This window comes from Epinephelus fuscoguttatus, linkage group LG13 (genome assembly GCF_011397635.1).
Source record: "Epinephelus fuscoguttatus linkage group LG13, E.fuscoguttatus.final_Chr_v1".
Taxonomy (NCBI): domain Eukaryota; kingdom Metazoa; phylum Chordata; class Actinopteri; order Perciformes; family Serranidae; genus Epinephelus; species Epinephelus fuscoguttatus.
In genome coordinates this window covers 38,379,791-38,398,414 of record NC_064764.1, presented here as the reverse complement: position 1 = coordinate 38,398,414, position 18,624 = coordinate 38,379,791, and the positions used below count along the sequence as shown (strand labels likewise).

The window sequence follows — 18,624 nt, the reverse complement described above, 5'->3', positions numbered from 1 at the left end:
AACAAAATGGCCACAATTCACTGAAATGATGCTTTGAACATAAATAAATGATAGAAATGAAAGCTTTAGTTGTTGTGTTGGGCTGAAATGTTTCCTATCACAAAGAAAGAAGACTCTTCATATGTGTAATACACATAGGATTTTATGAGACATGAAACCGGGTGATTACCTAGGGACAGTTTATGGTGCTTGTGACTCTCTCTTACAATGGAGACCTTTCTACTATTGATCAGAAACAGTTTGGACTGAAAGACACTGTCTGTATTTGATCATTCACTCACTGAGCAACATGAACAAATGCATTCAATTGTCCACAGAGCAGGCCTCATTTCAGTCACTCCACAGCCTCTCTACAGTATGTTGGTCTCACAGGAGCCAGGCTGCAGAATCTGAAGACTGACAATGAGTTTCACTGCTTTTCTAAACCAGGAATAAAACAAGGCATAGATCAAGGGGTTTAGACATGAGTTAAAAAAGAACAGACAATGCATAGCAGATAGAAATATACTGTTGGCCAGGCTGTCACCTGCAAGAGCGACACAGTAATATGGGCAGAAACATATTAGAAACACAATTACAAGAACACCAAGAGTCCTGGCTGCTTTCAGCTCCGATTTCTTTTTTTTTTGACTCACTGAAAGCTGGAGAGTGACAGCTGTGATGTGAGAGCGCATGGCACGAGCCTGAGACACAGCCACAACAAATACTCTCATGTACAGAACAACTATGACAGAAATGGGAACAATAAAGGTTACAACAAGATCAATAGCTCCTGCAAAGTGGTTAATGACAGTCACACACTCTCCATGGCAGGAATTAAAGCTGCCTGGTTTAATCAGGTTATCCATTAAAAATGGACAGTTGTAGAGAGCAGCACCGAGCCAACACAGACACACACAGAGTTTAACGCTTCTCACAGTGATTCTGTTGGTGTAATGCAGAGGGTCACAAATAGCCACATAGCGATCAACTGATATGAGCACCATGTCTCCTACTGAAGAAGACACAATGATGAAGCAAATATAACCACACAGAGTACACGCAATGTCACCAAACAGCCAGCAGGATGTTTTTAGGCTAAGTTCACCTGGTATCACCACAAGGCCCACGAGAAAGTCTGAAACAGCCAGAGAGAGGAGGAGGATGTTGGTGGGTGTGTGGAGCTGCCTGGAAGGAAAGAGAAAAACATCATGAACCCAACAGGTTCAGGCTCAGATCTAAATGACAAAACCACTAAAACGTGTATGCAAAACACGTGCATACACGTTTTAATAACTTGGTTGATGTCAAGGTGAATAGAGAGCAATGTTAAATATTGGCAGGAGATGGTACATGAAACACATTTGAGCTTTATGGTGCAAAAAGTGATAAAATATGACTTAAAATATGATGACACTTTCTGAGGTGCAACATTATTCAGCACTAGCTCAAATACATTTCTTTTAAATCTACAGTAACCGTTCACATTTTTAAGCTACAGAGCATGTAGAGAGAAGCTGAGGAGTTAATCTCTGCCTGAAGTGGGAGACTGCGATGATGACGAGCAGGTTGAAAGCAGCAGTAAACACAGAGATGAAGTACAGCACAATAGTAATGAGCATTGTTTCAGGCCAAGAAGTGGTGGGCTTCCTGCAGGAGGTGTTGAGGAGTTGTGGAAAGCAGAGCTCTGCTCCGTCCTCAACCTCCATCTTCAGAGAGCTGCAGGTCTGCCAGCTTCCTGAACAAACCCGAGTCATATACTGATTTACCTGTCTCACATTCTCATAATTCCTCCCCTCTTTTTTCTCTCCTTCCTCACTCTGCACATTACGCCATCATCTTCATCACTTTCCCTGCAACTCTTCCTCTCTCACTTTTTTTCTGTGATATCCTTTACTGTTGGTCTTTACCCTTGTTTCCTTTCCTTTGTCCGACCTCTATGCCCTTTTTAAAGTGATTAAAGCAGTGTTTAGAAAGTCAACAGGACATAGAAAAAACGGCCCACTCATTCATTTTACTGAGGCCACTCCACACAGCAGGGGTACCAGTGCAGAGGGATCCAGCGGGAAAACAATTGTAGCATTTTCCAGCAAACAGATGAGCCTGACTCTACTTTTGGGGTATATCGGGATGCCAGCAGCTTTGCCTGCATTAATCCTGCTCAGTGCAGTGCACATACTGGTGGAGGAGAGGGTGAGGGGTGGTGGTTGGCAGGGAGCACAGTCTTGATGGCTGCCTCCTGGTTAACCCTGTCAAAGCATTGTTCAGTTTTGGAAGGAGGTGTCACTGGTGTGGGGTGCGTATGGTCGTTTTGATCTGTGATAGCTTGGATGCTTTGGGGGTTGGAGTTGTCACGTCCTTCACTTCTGGCTGGGCTTGGCCCACTGAATGTCCCTCATGAGGTTAGCCATGAATGAACTGTAGGCCTGACCATCACCTGATCCCTGAAATCAGTGTTGCATCCCTTCAGCAGCAGGCTGATCTCCTAGTACATCCACAACTTGATGTTAGTGTTGTTCGTCATAACAACTACAGTAGAACAGAAGTACTGACCTGCAGAAACAAGGACCACAACACAGCACATCCGGGACATACATGACAAGTGGGTGAAAAACTTATCTCACAGAGAGCTCGTCCAACCAGAAAAGGATGTCCTTGCCAAGGGACTGAACTTTGCTGTAACACCAGAGCAGATACAGATTGTGGATCTCATCACAGCAATGGAGTCAATTATCAGACACAACAAGTTGGCAGACCCAGTGGCAGAACAACTTAGGTTGAAGGTACCGGCAGACAAAGATTGATGCAAAAGTGGTGCTTAAGAAAGCAGACAACCATGCCAAAGTCACTGATCTGTTCAGCAACAGCACCACCTATGAGGCACTGAGGCGAGATCCTACCAGTAGCTACAAAAGAAGGTGAATGCCGCACTCGTTCCTTCCCTACAGGGCCTCCCTCTGTCGACCTTTCAGCATAGCCCATTGCAAAGCCTGTGGCCTATTGCTCTTTCACTCTGGACCCGTTATTGCATCAATGTAAAAAATGTTTTGATTAAAATGAATGAACGAATGAATGGGGCTCATTCTGGTGTAAGCAGTCTTAGTCAGTGGCATCACAGCATTGTGGCCATTCATGAATGCCACGTGGGATGGCTTTGTGAGTGCATGTCCCAAGCCTAGAGAGAGGGGGCAGTGACCTTCCTACTCCGGTCCACGCAAAGTCCACACATAGTGCAGCAGTTTATGTGGCCTTGTTTAGGGGGTGAGTGTTGAAGACATAGGTATGGCAGCGTCATGTTCTACTATGCCCTTCATATGGCTCTATCTCTTGGACATGTGGGGCTTTTTTCCTGTGTCTGTGCTTGCTGGGACAACAGGGGACTGGTGGAAAGGGTTTGGTGTGTCAATTGTGTTGCACCTGACAACCCCCTAAGCATGACACACCTACATGTTCAGTTGCTCCTTGATGACCTTGGAAATGTGGTGTTCAGGATGTCTATTGCTTTTCACTCAACCCCAGCATGGTTAGGTCATGGCTCTATCTGGTTCAGTTGCAGAATACGTGGGTTGGCTGGGGCCCCTTACTTCTGCGCTTCAGCAGCGATGGTTAAAAAGAAATAGGCAGGCTGCAAGAGCTAACATTAAGCCGGTCAGGGTCAGTGTGGCTGGGTCAGTGTTGTGTTGTTGTGACAGGGCGTTCATTTATCAGGCTCCACACACTGTACCCACCGAACTGAGACCCCCTGCCAAGGTGAGTACTGTTCGCTTCAGAAGGGTCTGAGTCCTCTTGGAGTGTTCACATATGCACAAAAAATGCTGAGTCACTGCTCTGAGTCTGTTTAGAGGGCTGAAGAGGACCATGTTTGAAAACTCAGTTTCTTCTGCCACTGACAACTGAACTGACAAAAGCCCCTTCTCCACCAACATTTCCAGGAACTTTTATTTCCAGGACTTGATATATCTGGGTAAAAGAATTCCTGGTAATCTGTGTGGTTAGTGTTTCCACTGCACCTCAAAGTTCCAGAAAATTTATTCAAATCAGGCTGATGACAGAGATGATTCTGCATGTGCCCTATATTGAGTCCTTGTGTAAAACATAATGTTAGTGTCGGTGGATGAGAGACTGTGGACGGAGCAACATGTTTACCTGTTTATGCTTGCTGAACACATGTATTGATAAATCATTGGCTTCTTACTCACTAAGGTTTAATTTCACTTACAGTAACGAGTGTAGCTGCCGTCAACTCAAGTAATTTTCAAGTTATCTTCACTTTCTTTCCGCTTGCCTGTTCACCGATTGCTGTGTCGTGTAGGCTTGTGTGTGGATGTGTGTGTATGTGGAGGAGGTCAGCCCCAGCATGGAGCGCAGAGGAAAGGCTGCATGATGATAATGAATTTAACCAAAATGTGTGAAAGTACCGATAGAAGAACTGATGCCATTAGCGCTTATCAATACTACAGTCTCTGATAATTTAGCCCTGTGGGCTAATTGAGTACCGGGTTTCGGTACCGATCCTTAATCAAAACACAAACAAAGTGAAGCTTGTAGAAATTAAATAAAGTTTGCAATCACATAGCACAGAAGTGCAGAATGCTGAAAGTGTTTGTTTCACCAATCAGCTTTCTTCAGCAAACAGCCCTGGGTAAATGATAAAAGTTCCTGCAGTGGAAAAGGGGCTAATGTGAACACAGGAAAACTGAGTCCCTTTTGTGTTGGTCCACTTTGTGGTGCACTTTAAGAGGACTGAGTTTGGTTTACTTAAAAATGACTATATGTAAAAACACCCAAAGATATTTGTAAGTTTGTTTGCTTGCCTCAAAGATTCACACCTGTTCTTCTCTCACCAAAGACACCAGTCAGCCAGCTACCTGTCACTGAAAACCCTTCCTGCCAAAACCGTCCATCCCAAGACAAGACACCACCCCCCCTCTGCTGGTACTCCTGCTTGTCATCCCCAAAACCCCTTTTATCATTCACCTTTCATTAGAAGACTTGTGTTTAATTTATTGAGACCCACTATTGACCTTATTATTGCTAATAATCTGGATTCTCCGTTAAATTTAGATGAAACAATCAGTGCAATTAAAGCTATGCAAAGTAATAAAGCCTCAGGCCTGGATGGCTACCGGACAGAGTTTTTTTAAAAGGTTTTGTGACAAATTAGCCCCACCCCTATTAATGTATATAACAAATTGTTGGAATCTGGTAAGCTGCCACCCACCCTTACCCAGGCATCCATATCTCTTCTACTTGAAAAGGACAAGGATCCAACTTCTTGTGGGTCCTATAGACCTCTGTACTTGTTAAATGTGGATGTCAAGGTATTGGCAAAATTGTTAGCGAGCCATCTCGAACTCATTCTCCCTGATATTGTATCAGAAGAACAGACAGGTTTTATCAAAAGCCGCCACTCTTTCTCTAATCTATGTACTCTTATGAATGTCATTTACTCTAAACAGACGTCTAAGGTACCTGAAGTCGTCATATCATTAGATGCAGAAAAAGCGTTTGACAGAATAGAGTGGGATTACCTGTTTACCTGCATTTTGGTTCAGCCTTAACAAACATGACGGACATAGAATTGAATGCTCAAATAACAACAAAAGTTATGTTAAACTGACATAAAATTCCTGTCAGACAAGGGTCATGTCACAGATTTATTTTGTGTCTGGTGTATTCAAAACTTTTATGTTACTGTGTTGTATTAAACTAAAATGTTTGAATGCACTGTGTTTAAAAAAAAAAAAAAAAAGCAATAAGTTTAGTAAGCGAACTGGGATTTACACTGTGGGCTTTTCTCATTCCTACAGGCAGTTAATGTGCAAATACAATTCTGTTGCTATTCCGCTCCAAGACTTAAAGGAATACTTCAACCCTCAAATGATCATCACCCACTCTGTAATTAATAAGCCTTTACTGTTACTGTGATTCTTTTATTTTGGAGTTTTGAATGTGTAATAATTGACCAGTCCAAACTATATTACTTGTTGTGAAACATCAATAAAGCACATGAGGTCATTCTGAATTTTTATTAACATGTCTGGTTTATTATTATCATATTTGATATCACTTTACAACAAATTGCTATGCTGTGTGAATTCAAAGAGAAGAAAAATGGTGTTAAATTGCAACCCATCACATTTCATATACCTTGTGAAACTTTAACTTTCTCTGTTCTTTGATTTACACTGTATGTTTCTCTGCAGATTTGATTACAAAGATGTGATGGCCTGTAGATAATCATGTGTTTTCAAATAATCTGTTTTACTTCTTGCCACAAAATAAAACTCCATGATGCTTCTGAGTGTGACTGCATGGATAATGTGAAAAATAATTGTCACAAAGTAAAGAAATGTGATGAATTACATTAAGCTGAAATGATTAAATGCCCTTTGTCCCTGCTCTGAATGGGAACATGATCTGTTTCCACTGACAGTTTTATCTGAAACAAAACACTTAATGTTATTCTTATGGCAGGAAAAGTGTGGCTAATCTGGAGCATCTTTTCTCTGTGAAACAGGAGCCTCATCAGGCCAGTAATCTCTGTTTGCAACAAAATGGCCACAATTCACTGAGATGATGCTTTGAAAATAAATAAATGATAGAAATGAAAGCTTTAGTTGTTGTGTTGGGCTGAAATGTTTCCTATCACACACAAAAAAGACTCTTCATATGTGTAATACACATAGGATTTTATGAGACATGAATTATGAATTGCTTGTGACTCTCTCTTACAATGGAGACCTTTCTACTATTGATCAGAAACAGTTTGGACTGAAAGACACTGTCTGTATTTGATCATTCACTCACTGAGCAACATGAACAAATGCATTCAATTGTCCACAGAGCAGGCCTCATTTCAGTCACTCCACAGCCTCTCTACAGTATGTTGGTCTCACAGGAGCCAGGCTGCAGAATCTGAAGACTGACAATGAGTTTCACTGCTTTTCTAAACCAGGAATAAAACAAGGCATAGATCAAGGGGTTTAAACAAGAGTTAAAAAAGAACAGACAATGCATAGCAGATACAAATAAACTGTTGGCCAGGCTGTCACCTGCAAGAGCGACACAGTAATATGGGCAGAAACATATTAGAAACACAATTACAAGAACACCAAGAGTCCTGGCTGCTTTCAGCTCCGATTTCTTTTTTTTTTGACTCACTGAAAGCTGGAGAGTGACAGCTGTGATGTGAGAGCGCATGGCACGAGCCTGAGACACAGCCACAACAAATACTCTCATGTACAGAACGACAATGACAGAAATGGGAACAATAAAGGTTACAACAAGATCAATAGCTCCTGCAAAGTGGTTAATGACAGTCACACACTCTCCATGGCAGGAATTAAAGCTGCCTGGTTTAATCAGGTTATCCATTAAAAATGGACAGTTGAAGAGAGCAGCACCGAGCCAACACAGACACACACAGAGTTTAACACTTCTCACAGTGATTCTGTTGGTGTAATGCAGAGGGTCACAAATAGCCACATAGCGATCAACTGATATGAGCACCATGTCTCCGATCGAAGAAGACACAATGATGAAGCTAGTATAACCACACAGAGTACACGCAATGTCACCAAACAGCCAGCAGGATGTTTTTAGGCCAAGTTCACCTGGTATCACCACAAGGCCCACGAGAAAGTCTGAGACAGCCAGAGAGAGGAGGAGGATGTTGGTGGGTGTGTGGAGCTGCCTGGAGAGAAAGAGAAAAACATCATGAACTCAAAAGGTTCAGGCTCAGATCTAAATGACAAAACCACTAAAACGTGTATGCAAAACACGTGCATACACGTTTTAATAACTTGGTTGATGTCAAGGTGAATAGAGAGCAGTGTTAAATATTGGCAGGAGATGGTACATAAAACACATTTGAGCTTTATGGTGCAAAAAGTGGTAAAATATGACTTAAAATATGATGACACTTTCTGAGGTGCAACATTATTCAGCACTAGCTCAAATACATTTCTTTTAAATCTACAGTAACTGTTCATATTTTTAAGCTACAAAGCATGTAGAGAGAAGCTGAGGAGTTAATCTCTGCCTGAAGTGGGAGACTGCGATGATGACGAGCAGGTTGAGAGCAGCAGTAAACACAGAGATAAAATACATCACAATAGTAATGAGAATTGTTTCAGGCAAAGAAGTGGTGGGCTTCCTGCAGGAGGTGTTGAGGAGTTGTGGAAAGCAGAGCTCTGCTCCGTCCTCAACCTCCATCTTCAGAGATCTGCAGAGAGCTGCAGCTCTGCCAGCCTCCTGAACAAACCAGAGTCATATACTGATGTACCTGCCTCACATTCTCATAATTCCTCCCCTCTTTTTTCTCTCAACCTCTATTGGACTGTGATGCCCCTCCTTCCTCACTCTGCACATTACGCCATCATTTGTCACTTTCCCTGCAACTTTTCCTCTCTCACTTTTTTTCTGTGATATCCTTTACTGTTGGTCTTTACCCTTGTTTGATTTCCTTTGTCCGACCTCTATGCCCTTTTTTTTTTTTTTTTTAAAGTGATTAAAGCAGTGTTTAGAAAGTCAACAGGACATAGAAAAAATGGCCCAATTATTCATTTTACTGAGGCCACTCCACACAGCAGGGGTACCAGTGCAGAGGGATCCAGCGGGAAAACAATTGTAGCATTTTCAATCAATCAATTTTATTTATAAAGCCCAGTATCACAAATCACAGTTTGCCTCACAGGGCTTTACAGCATACCACATCCCTCTGTCCTTAGGACCCTCACAACGGATAAGGAAAAACTCCCCAAAAAACGCCTTTAATGGAGAAAAAAATGGTAGAAACCTCAGAAAGAGCAACTGAGGAGGGATCCCTCTTCCAGGACGGACAGACGTGCAATAGATGTCGTACAGAACAGATCAGCATAATAAATTAACAGTAATCCGAACATTAATGAAAGTAATAATATTACAATTATAGTTCTGGCTACTGTGGTACAATATATTGAAAGTATATATTAATATCTGATAGTATACATATGTGACAATAATCATATGTGTATAATAACAGTGGAAGTATGACTAATGATAACAGCAGCAGCAGGAGGCATCTGGCAGGACCAGAGCAGCAGCACAACCACACACGTCACGCTGTCCAGGCACCGCTGCGATATGAGTTAATCTGAGAGACAGTGGAGCACAAAGGCTCCGGAGAAGAAGACGAGTTAGTGACATCCAGAATGGCCGAGTTAGCAAGATGTAATAATAGGACACAGCAAATAGATGAGCCTGACTCTTCTTCTGGGGTATATCGGGATGCCAGCAGCCTTACATGCATTAATTGTGCTCAGTGCAGTGCACATACCGGTGGAGGAGAGGGTGAGGGGTCGTGGTTGGCAGGGAGCACAGTCTTGATGGAGGGCCTCCTGGTTATCCCTGTCAAAGCATTGTTCAGTTTTGGAAGGAGGTGTCACTGGTGTGGGGTGCGGATGGTCGTTTTGATCTGTGATGGCTTGGATGCTTTGGGGGTTGGAGTTGTCTCGTCCTTCACTTCTGGCTGGGCTTGGCTCACTTAATGCCCCTCATGTGGTTAGCCACGGATGAACTGTAGGCCTGACCATCACCTGATCCCTGAAATCAGTGTTGCATCCCTTCAGCAGCAGGCTGACCTCCTAGTACATCCACAGCTTCTAAATTTAAGAATGTTATCTTTTTGAGGATGGTGACACTCTTGATGTTAGTGTTGTTCGTCATAACAACAACAGTAGAACAGAAGTACTGACCTGCAGAAACAAGGACCACAACACAACACGTCTGGGACATATAGTACAGGCCAAAAGTTTGGACACACCTTCTCATTCAATGCGCTTTCTTTATTTTCATGACTATTTACATTGTAGATTCTCACTGAAGGCATCAAAACTATGAATGAACACATGTGGAGTTATGTACTTAACAAAAAAAGGTGAAATAACTGAAAACATGTTTTATATTCTAGTTTCTTCAAAATAACCACCCTTTGCTCTGATTACTGCTTTGCACACTCTTGGCATTCTCTCCATGAGCTTCAAGAGGTAGTCACCTGAAATGGTTTCCACTTCATAGGTGTGCCTTATTAGGGTTCATTAGTGGAATTTCTTGCTTTATCAATGGGGTTGGGACCATCAGTTGTGTTGTGCAGAAGTCAGGTTAATACACAGCCGACAGCCCTATTGGACAACTGTTAAAATTCATATTATGGCAAGAACCAATCAGCTAACTAAAGAAAAACGAGTGGCCATCATTACTTTAAGAAATGAAGGTCAGTCAGTCCGGAAAATTGCAAAAACTTTAAATGTGTCCCCAAGTGGAGTCGCAAAAACCATCAAGCGCTACAACGAAACTGGCACACATGAGGACCGACTCCAGGAAAGGAAGACCAAGAGTCACCTCTGCTTCTGAGGATAAGTTCATCCGAGTCACCAGCCTCAGAAATCGCAAGTTAACAGCAGCTCAGATCAGAGACCAGATGAATGCCACACAGAGTTCTAGCCCAGCAGACCCATCTCTAGAACAACTGTTAAGAGGAGACTGCGTGAATCAGGCCTTCATGGTCAAATAGCTGCTAGGAAACCACTGCTAAGGAGGCAACAAGCAGAAGAGATTTGTTTGGGCCAAGAAACACAAGGAATGGACATTAGACCAGTGGAAATCTGTGCTTTGGTCTGATGAGTCCAAATTTGAGATCTTTGGTTCCAACCGCCATGTCTTTGTGAGACGCAGAAAAGGTGAACAGATGGATTCCACATGCCTGGTTCCCACTGTGAAGCATGGAGGAGGAGGTGTGATGGTGTGGGGGTGTTTTGCTGGTGACACTGTTGGGGATTTATTCAAAACTGAAGGCACACTGAACCAGCATGGCTACCACAGCATCCTGCAGCGACATGCCATCCCATCCGGTTTGCGTTTAGTTGGACGATCATTTATTTTTCAACAGGACAATGACCCCAAACACACCTCCAGGCTGTGTAAGGGCTATTTGACCAAGAAGGAGAGTGATGGAGCGCTGCGGCAGATGACCTGGCCTCCACAGTCACCGGACCTGAACCCAATGGAGATGGTTTGGGGTGAGCTGGACCGCAGAGTGAAGGCAAAGGGGCCAACAAGTGCTAAACAAGCTCATGGAGAGAATGCCAAGAGTGTGCAAAGCAGTAATCAGAGCAAAGGGTGGCTATTTTGAAGAAACTAGAATATAAAACATGTTTTCAGTTATTTCACCTTTTTTTGTTAAGTACATAACTCCACATGTGTTCATTCATAGTTTTGATGCCTTCAGTGAGAATCTACAATGTAAATAGTCATGAAAATAAAGAAAACGCATTGAATGAGAAGGTGTGTCCAAACTTTTGGCCTGTACTGTACATGACAAGTGGGTGAAAAACTTACCACACAGAGAGCTCATCCAACCAGAAAAGGATGTCCTTGCCAAAGGACTGATCTTTGCTGTAACGCCAGAGCAGATACCGATTGTAGATCTCATCACAGCAATGGAGTCAATTATCTCACACAACAAACTGGCAGACCCAGGGGCAGAACAACTTAGGTTGAAGGTATCAGTAGCTTCGCTGGTGCAAAAGTATCTCCTTCCAACCTCACCATCAATGAAATGAAGGCACTGACATCACTGAGGAAAGACCGGAACATCAACATCTTGCCGGCAGACAAAGGGTGATGCAAAAGTGGTGCTGAAGAAAGCAGACAACCATGCCAAAGTCACTGATCTGTTCAGCAACAACAACACCTATGAGGCACTGAGGTGAGATCCTACCAGTGGCTACAAAAGAAGGTCATAGATTCTTTACAAAAACTGGAAAAGGACAAAGTCATTGACAAACCACTGTATTATCGACTGTACCCTGATGAGGCCATCCCATGCATCTATGGACTCCATAAGAGACACAAGGAAGGAGCATCGCTAAGACCCATCAGCAGCAGCATAAGCTCAGTCACATACAACATCTTCAAACACCTAGCTATTATCTTAGCTTCCCTGGTTGGTAACACTCCACACCACATCAAGAACTCTCGGGATTTTACCAACAAGACTAGAGAGATAACACTGGACTCTGACGAAACTATGGTATCATACAACATCACTTCACTTTTTAGTTGCTTTCTCACCAAAGTCACAGTAAAGACAGTGAGGAAATGTTTGCTACAGGACAGTACCCTTTCCAACAGAACCAACTTCACCCAGACCACTATTGTGACCTACTTGATCTCTGTTTGACCACCACCTACTTCAAGTACAGTAAGGGTTTCTACCAACAAAAGCATGGCTGTGCTATGGCCTCAACAGTGTGTCCAATAGTGGCCAACTTGTGCATGGAATACATGGAGAAAAGAGCTCTAACCACCTTCAAAGGAACTGCTCCTAGCCACTGGTTCAAATATGTGGATGACACCTGGATCAAAATCAAAACTAAGGAAGAGGAAGCCTTCACAGAACATATTAATACAATGGACCCCAACATCAAATTCACATGGGAGGATGTCAGGGAAGACAACCTACCCTTCTTACACTGTGCAGTATGCATTGAAGATGATAGAAGCCTAAATATCGCAGTGCACAGAAAACCTACACACACGGACCAATACGTGCTATTCGAGCCTCACCACCCACTGCAGCTTAAGCTGGGAGTCACCAGAACTCTGAACCATCGGGCTGAAAACGTGCCCACGAGGACAGGGGAGAAGGCAAAGGAACAGACTCACATCAGGGAAGCACTTCAAACCTGTGGCTACTCCAGCTGGGCCTTTGCTTAAACCTCTAACAGACACAGAGCAGACAGAGAGGAAGAGACACAAGAACGAAACAACATCATCATTCCCTATGTGGCAGGAGTATCTGAGAAACTCAGGAGGATCTTCAACAAACACCACATCCCTGTGCACTTCAAACCCAGTAACCTGGACCCATCTAACCCTATCGACACACAAGATGGCCGGGTGGACCAATGACTCACATGTGACCATAACCACGCTAAAACTAAGAGGTCACATGTGAACTGAACGACTCAAAAAGGGTTCACACTCACACTGAGTTTAAAGCCTGCGACTCAACACCAGTCATTTGGAACACAAGAAGCCTCCTGGATGAGAGGTGAAATGTCATCAAGAAACCAAAGCAAGTCCAGTTGAGCCTATGATATAGCACTTATAACCGCTTGGTACATCCACAGCTTCTGATTTGAGAATGTGAACTATTTAAGGGTGGTGACAGTGTTGATGTTAGTGTTGCAGTAGTCCAGAATGGAGAATGCATAAAAATCAATATGTGTGTCGGAGTCCAGGGTGTCCTGAGTGTAAAACATACCCCAGTCTGTGTGTTCAAACTGGTGCTCTGGTACAGAGTGTGGTCTCTCTGACCCACTTAACTGTTCAAACTGTAGGTTAATGCCATCTGCAGGTGCATCCATTGGTGGAGCCAGGTTGGCAGCCTTGGCCATATTTTAGTGAGCTGAAGATTGATAATCAAGTTCTCAAAATTGTGAGATACAATGTCCAAAAGTTCATGTAGGCTGTTTTGTAGGTATGCTGACTGTTTTGAGTGAAAAGACCTCAATTAAATAGGCAGATAACTGCTTATGGACAGAATGTGGAGAGACACTGAGCCTTAAATTGTACATGTAAAGCCATCTTGGTCCATCATCGTACCTCCAGCTCCCCATGACTGTAGCACTCGTTCCTTCCCTACAGGACCTCCCTCTGTTCACCTTTCAGCATAGCCCATTGCAAACCCTGTGGCCTATAGCTCTTTCACTCTGGACCCGTCATTGCATTAATGTAAAAGATGTTTTGATTAAAACAAATGAACGAACGAATGGGGCTCATGCTGGTGTAAGCAGTCTTAGCCAGTGGCATCACAGCATTGTGGCCATTCATGAATGCCACATGGGATGGCTTTGTGAGTGCATCTCCCAAGCCTACAGGTAGGGGGCAGTGACCTTCCCACTGCGGTCCACGCAAAGTCCACACATAGTGCAGCAGTTTATGTGGCCTTGTTTAGGGGGTGAGTGTTGAAGACATCCAAGGGTTTGGTGTGTCAGTTGTGTTGCACCTGACTCCCCTCTAAGCATGACACACCTACATGTTCAAGTGCTCCTTGATGACCTGGGAAATGTGGTGTTCAGGATGTCTATTGCTTGTCACTCAACTCATTCAACTGGCTCTATCTGGTTCAGTTGCAGAATACCTGGGTTGGCTAGGTCCCTTTATGTCTCCGATTCAGCAGCCATGGTTAAAAAGAAGTAGGCGGGCTGCAGCGACTCATTTTTAGCCGATCAGGGTCAGTGTGGCTGGGTCAATGTTGTGTTGTCGTGACGGGGCATTCATTTATCAGGCTCCACACACTGTACCCACTGAACTGAGACCACCTCCGAAAATGAGTACAGTTCACTTCAGAAGGGTCTGAGTTCTCTTGGAGTGTTCACATATGAACAAAATATGCTGAGTCACTGCTCTGAGTCCGTTTAGAGGGCTGAAAAGGACCATTTATGAAAAATCACTATCAATTTCGTCTGCCCCTCAGGATAAGACACCACCCTCCCTCAGCTGGAACTCCTGCTCGCCATCCCCAAGACCCATTTTATCATTCACCTTTCATTAAAAGACTTGCATCAGATCAGCTCATCTGTCGTGTTTCGGCATTTTGGTTCATCCTTAACAAACGTGACCGACATAGAATTAAATGCTCAAACAACAAAAAAAAGTTATGTTAAGCTGACATAAATTTCCTGTCAGACAAGGGTCAAGTGACAGATTCATTTTTTTTGTGTCTGGTGTATTCAAAACCTTTATGTTACTGTGTTGTACTGAACTAAATGTTTTGAGTGCACTGTGTTTAAAAATAATAATAAAATAAGTTTTGGAAGCAAACTAGGATTGACACTGTGGGCTTTTCTCATTCCAACAGGCAGTTTATGTGCAAATACAATTCTGTTGCTATTCCACTCCATGACTTAAAGGAATACTTCAACCCTCAAATGATCATCACCCACTCTGTAATTAATTAATTAATTAAGCCTTTACTGTTAGTGTGATTTTTTTTTTATTTTAGAGTTTTGAATGTGTAATAATTGACCAGTCCAAACTACATTACTTGTTGTGAAACATCAATAAAACACATGAGGTCATTCTGAATTTTTATTAACATGCCTGGTTTATTATCATATTTGATATCACTTTACAACAAATTGCTATGCTGTGTGAATTCAAAGAAAAGAAAATGGTGTTAAATTGCAACCCATCACATTTCATGTACCTTGTTTCATGTACCTCTGTTGTTTGATTTACATTGTATGTTTCTCTGCAGATTTGATTACAAAGATGTGATGACCTGTAGATAATCATGTGTTTTCAAATAATCTGTTTTACTTCTTGCCACAAAATAAAACTCCATGATGCTTCTGAGTGTGACTGCATGGATAATGTGAAAAATAATTGTCATGAAGTAAAGAAACGTGATGAATTACATTAAGCTGAAATGATAAAATGCCCTTTGTCCCTGCTCTGAAAGGGAACATGATCTGTTTCCACTGACAGTTTTATCTGAAACAAAACACTTAATGTTATTCTTATGGCAGGAAAAGTGTGGCTAATCTGGAGCATCTTTTCTCTGTGAAAAAGGAGCCTCATCAGGCCAGTAATCTCTGTTTGCAACAAAATGGCCACAATTCACTGAGATGATGCTTTGAATATAAATAAATGATAGAAATGAAAGCTTTAGTTGTTGTGTTGGGCTGAAATGTTTCCTATCACAAAGAAAGAAGACTCTTCATATGTGTAATACACATAGGATTTTATGAGACATGAAACCGGGTGATTACCTAGGGACAGTTTATGGTGCTTGTGACTCTTTCTTACAATGCAGGCCTTTCGACTGTTGATCAGATACAATTCAGACTGAAAGACACTGTCTGTATTTGATCATTCACTCACTGAGCAACATGAACAAATGCATTCAATTGTCCACAGAGCAGGCCTCATTTCAGTCACTCCACAGCCTCTCTACAGTATGTTGGTCTCACAGGAGCCAGGCTGCAGAATCTGAAGACTGACAATGAGTTTAACTGCTTTTCTAAACCAGGAATAACACAAGGCATAGATCAATGGATTAAGACATGAGTTAAAATAGAGCAGACATTCCACAGCAAATACAAAGAAACTGTTGGCCAGGTTGTCACCTGCAAGAGCGACACAGTAATATGGGCAATAACATATTAGAAACACAACTACAAGAACACCAAGAGTCCTGGCTGCTTTCAGCTCCGATTTCTTTTTTTTTTGACTCACTGAAAGCTGGAGAGTGACAGCTGTGATGTGAGAGCGCATGGCACGAGCCTGAGACACAGCCACAGCAAATACTCTCATGTACAGAACGATGACAACAGTAATGGGAGCAATAAAACTTATAAAAAGATCAATAGCTCCTGAAAGATAGTTAATGACAATTACACACTCTCCATGGCAGGAATTATACCTGCCTGGTTGAGTCAGGTCATCCTTTATAAAATGAAAGCAGTATAGAGCAGCACTGAGCCAACACAGACACACACAGAATTTAACGCTTTTCACAGTGATTCTGTTGGTGTAATGCAGAGGGTCACAAATAGCCACATAGCGATCAACTGATATGAGCACCATGTCTCCTACTGAAGAAGATATAATGATTAAGCAAGTATAATGACACAAAGTACACGCAATGTCACCAAAGAGCCAGCAGGATGTTTTTAGGCCAAGTACACCTGGTATCACCACAAGGCCCATGAGAAAGTCTGAGACAGCCAGAGAGAGGAGGAGGATGTTGGTGGGTGTGTGGAGCTGCCTGGAAGGAAAGAGAAAAACATCATGAACCCAACAGGTTCAGGCTCAGATCTAAATGACAAAACAACTAAAATGTTTATGCAAAATATTTCTGTCACATCTATAGTTAAGATATGGTTAATTGTAGACAATTGAAATAACTTGTTTGATGTCAAGGTGAATAGAGAGCAATGTTAAATATTGGCAGGAGATGGTACATGAAACACATTTGAGCTTTATGGTGCAAAAAATGGTAAAATATGACTTATAATATGATTAAACTGTCTGAGGTGCAACATTATTCAGCACTAGCTCAAATACATTGTTTTTAAATCTACAGTAACTGTTCACATTTTTAAGCTACAAAGCATGTAGAGAGAAGTTGAGGAGTTAATCTCTGCCTGAAGTGGGAGACTGCAATGATGACGAGCAGGTTGAGAGTCACGGTAAACACAGAGATGAAGTACATCACAATGATAATGAGCATTGTTTCAGGCCAAGAAGTGGTGGGCTTCCTGCAGGAGGTGTTGAGGAGTTGTGGAAAGCAGAGCTCTGCTCCGTCCTCAACCTCCATCTTCAAAGATCTGCAGAGAGCTGCAGGTCTGCCAGCTTCCTGAACAAACCCGAGTCATATACTGATTTACCTGCCTCACATTCTCATAATTCCTCCCTCCTTTTTTCTCTCAACCTCTGTTGGACTCTGATGCCTATCCTTCCTTGCTCTGCACATTACGCCATCATCTTCATCACTTTCCCTGCAACTCTTCCTCTCTCACTATCTTCTTCTGCTGGGACGCCAGCAGATTTACGTGCATTAATCCTGCGCAATGTGGTGCACACACTTGTGGAGGAGAGGGTGAGGGATGTTGGTTTTCGTAATCAGTGATGGCTTGGATGCTTTGGGGGTCGGAGTTGTCAAGTCCTTAGCTTCTAGCTGTGCTTGGCCCTTCTAATGCCCCTCATGAGGTTAGCCATGGATAAACTGTAGGCTTGACCATCACCTGATCCCTGAAATCAGTGTTGCATCTCTTCAGCAGCAGGCTTACCTCTTAGTACATCCACACTCTTGAGTGGCAAACAGTGCTCTAGTACAGAGTGTGTTCTCTCTGACCCACTTAACTGTTCTAACTGTAGTTACAGTTAGTTACAGTTGGTGGAGCCATGTTAGTAACCTCTGATGCCTTGGCAATATTTGGAATGAGCTGGAGATACCTAATCAAGTTTTCAAAATTGGGAGATCCAATATCCAAAAGTTCATGTTGGCTGTTTGTTAGGTATGCTAGACTGTTTTGAGTGAACAGACTTCAAATAAATAGGTAGATAACTGTTTATGGGCAGAATGTGGAGAGACACTGAGCCCTAAATTGTACATGTAAAGCCATCTTGGTCCATCATCGTACCTCCTGTTCCCCATGACTGCAGCACTCTTTTCTTCCCCAAAGGGCCTCCTTCTGTCGACCTTTCAGTATAGCCCATTGCAAAGCCTGTGGCCAATAGCTCTTTCACTCTGGACCCATTATTAAAAATGTTTTGATTAAAACAAATGACACCTTTTGTAAAGGCAAAAGTGTGGACAGTGACCCTCCCACAGTGGTCAATGCACAGTCTACACAAAGTGTTGCAGTTTATACGGCCTTGTTTATTGGGTGAGTGTGGTGGACAAAGGTATGGCAGCGTCATGTTCCACTATGCTCTTCATATGGTTCTACCATTTGGACTTGTGGAGCTTTTTTTCTGAATCTGTGCTCGCTGGGACAACAGGGGACTGGTGGAAAGGGTTTGGTGTGTCAGTTGTGTTGCACCTGACTCCCTTCTAAGCATGACACACCTACATTTTTGTGTGTTCCT

The 18,624-nt window shown here is 42.7% G+C and overlaps 3 protein-coding genes across 3 annotated transcripts; all 3 read right to left on the bottom strand.

Annotated features, from left to right (window-relative positions):
* Positions 1 to 350: 350 nt before the first annotated feature.
* LOC125899937 (trace amine-associated receptor 13c-like) lies at positions 351 to 1,688 on the bottom strand. The gene is made up of 2 exons (XM_049594613.1): positions 1,516 to 1,688; positions 351 to 1,167 (listed from the first exon to the last, which is right to left on the bottom strand). The coding sequence occupies exons 1-2, from the start codon at positions 1,686 to 1,688 to the stop codon at positions 351 to 353; spliced, it is 990 nt and encodes a 329-aa protein (XP_049450570.1).
* Positions 1,689 to 6,858: 5,170 nt separating this feature from the next.
* LOC125899845 (trace amine-associated receptor 13c-like) lies at positions 6,859 to 8,196 on the bottom strand. Its single transcript, XM_049594424.1, has 2 exons — positions 8,024 to 8,196; positions 6,859 to 7,675 (listed from the first exon to the last, which is right to left on the bottom strand). Exons 1-2 carry the CDS (start codon positions 8,194 to 8,196, stop codon positions 6,859 to 6,861), a joined length of 990 nt encoding a protein of 329 aa, XP_049450381.1.
* A 7,785-nt stretch (positions 8,197 to 15,981) lies between these two features.
* On the bottom strand, positions 15,982 to 17,350 carry LOC125899975 (trace amine-associated receptor 13c-like). Its single transcript, XM_049594686.1, has 2 exons — positions 17,178 to 17,350; positions 15,982 to 16,798 (listed from the first exon to the last, which is right to left on the bottom strand). Exons 1-2 carry the CDS (start codon positions 17,348 to 17,350, stop codon positions 15,982 to 15,984), a joined length of 990 nt encoding a protein of 329 aa, XP_049450643.1.
* Between the last annotated feature and the right edge of the window lie 1,274 nt (positions 17,351 to 18,624).

What these genes read in the sequence shown, in the direction of transcription:
- LOC125899975 (XM_049594686.1), bottom strand. Translation starts at nt 17,350, where the DNA reads ATGGAGGTTGAGGACGGAGCAGAGCTCTGCTTTCCACAACTCCTCAAC. An exon ending in ATTGCAGTCTCCCACTTCAG is followed by an intron (nt 16,799 to 17,177) that starts GCAGAGATTAAC and finishes CTTTCCTTCCAG; the next exon opens with GCAGCTCCACACACCCACCA.
- LOC125899937 (XM_049594613.1), bottom strand. Translation starts at nt 1,688, where the DNA reads ATGGAGGTTGAGGACGGAGCAGAGCTCTGCTTTCCACAACTCCTCAAC. An exon ending in ATCGCAGTCTCCCACTTCAG is followed by an intron (nt 1,168 to 1,515) that starts GCAGAGATTAAC and finishes CTTTCCTTCCAG; the next exon opens with GCAGCTCCACACACCCACCA.
- LOC125899845 (XM_049594424.1), bottom strand. Translation starts at nt 8,196, where the DNA reads ATGGAGGTTGAGGACGGAGCAGAGCTCTGCTTTCCACAACTCCTCAAC. An exon ending in ATCGCAGTCTCCCACTTCAG is followed by an intron (nt 7,676 to 8,023) that starts GCAGAGATTAAC and finishes CTTTCTCTCCAG; the next exon opens with GCAGCTCCACACACCCACCA.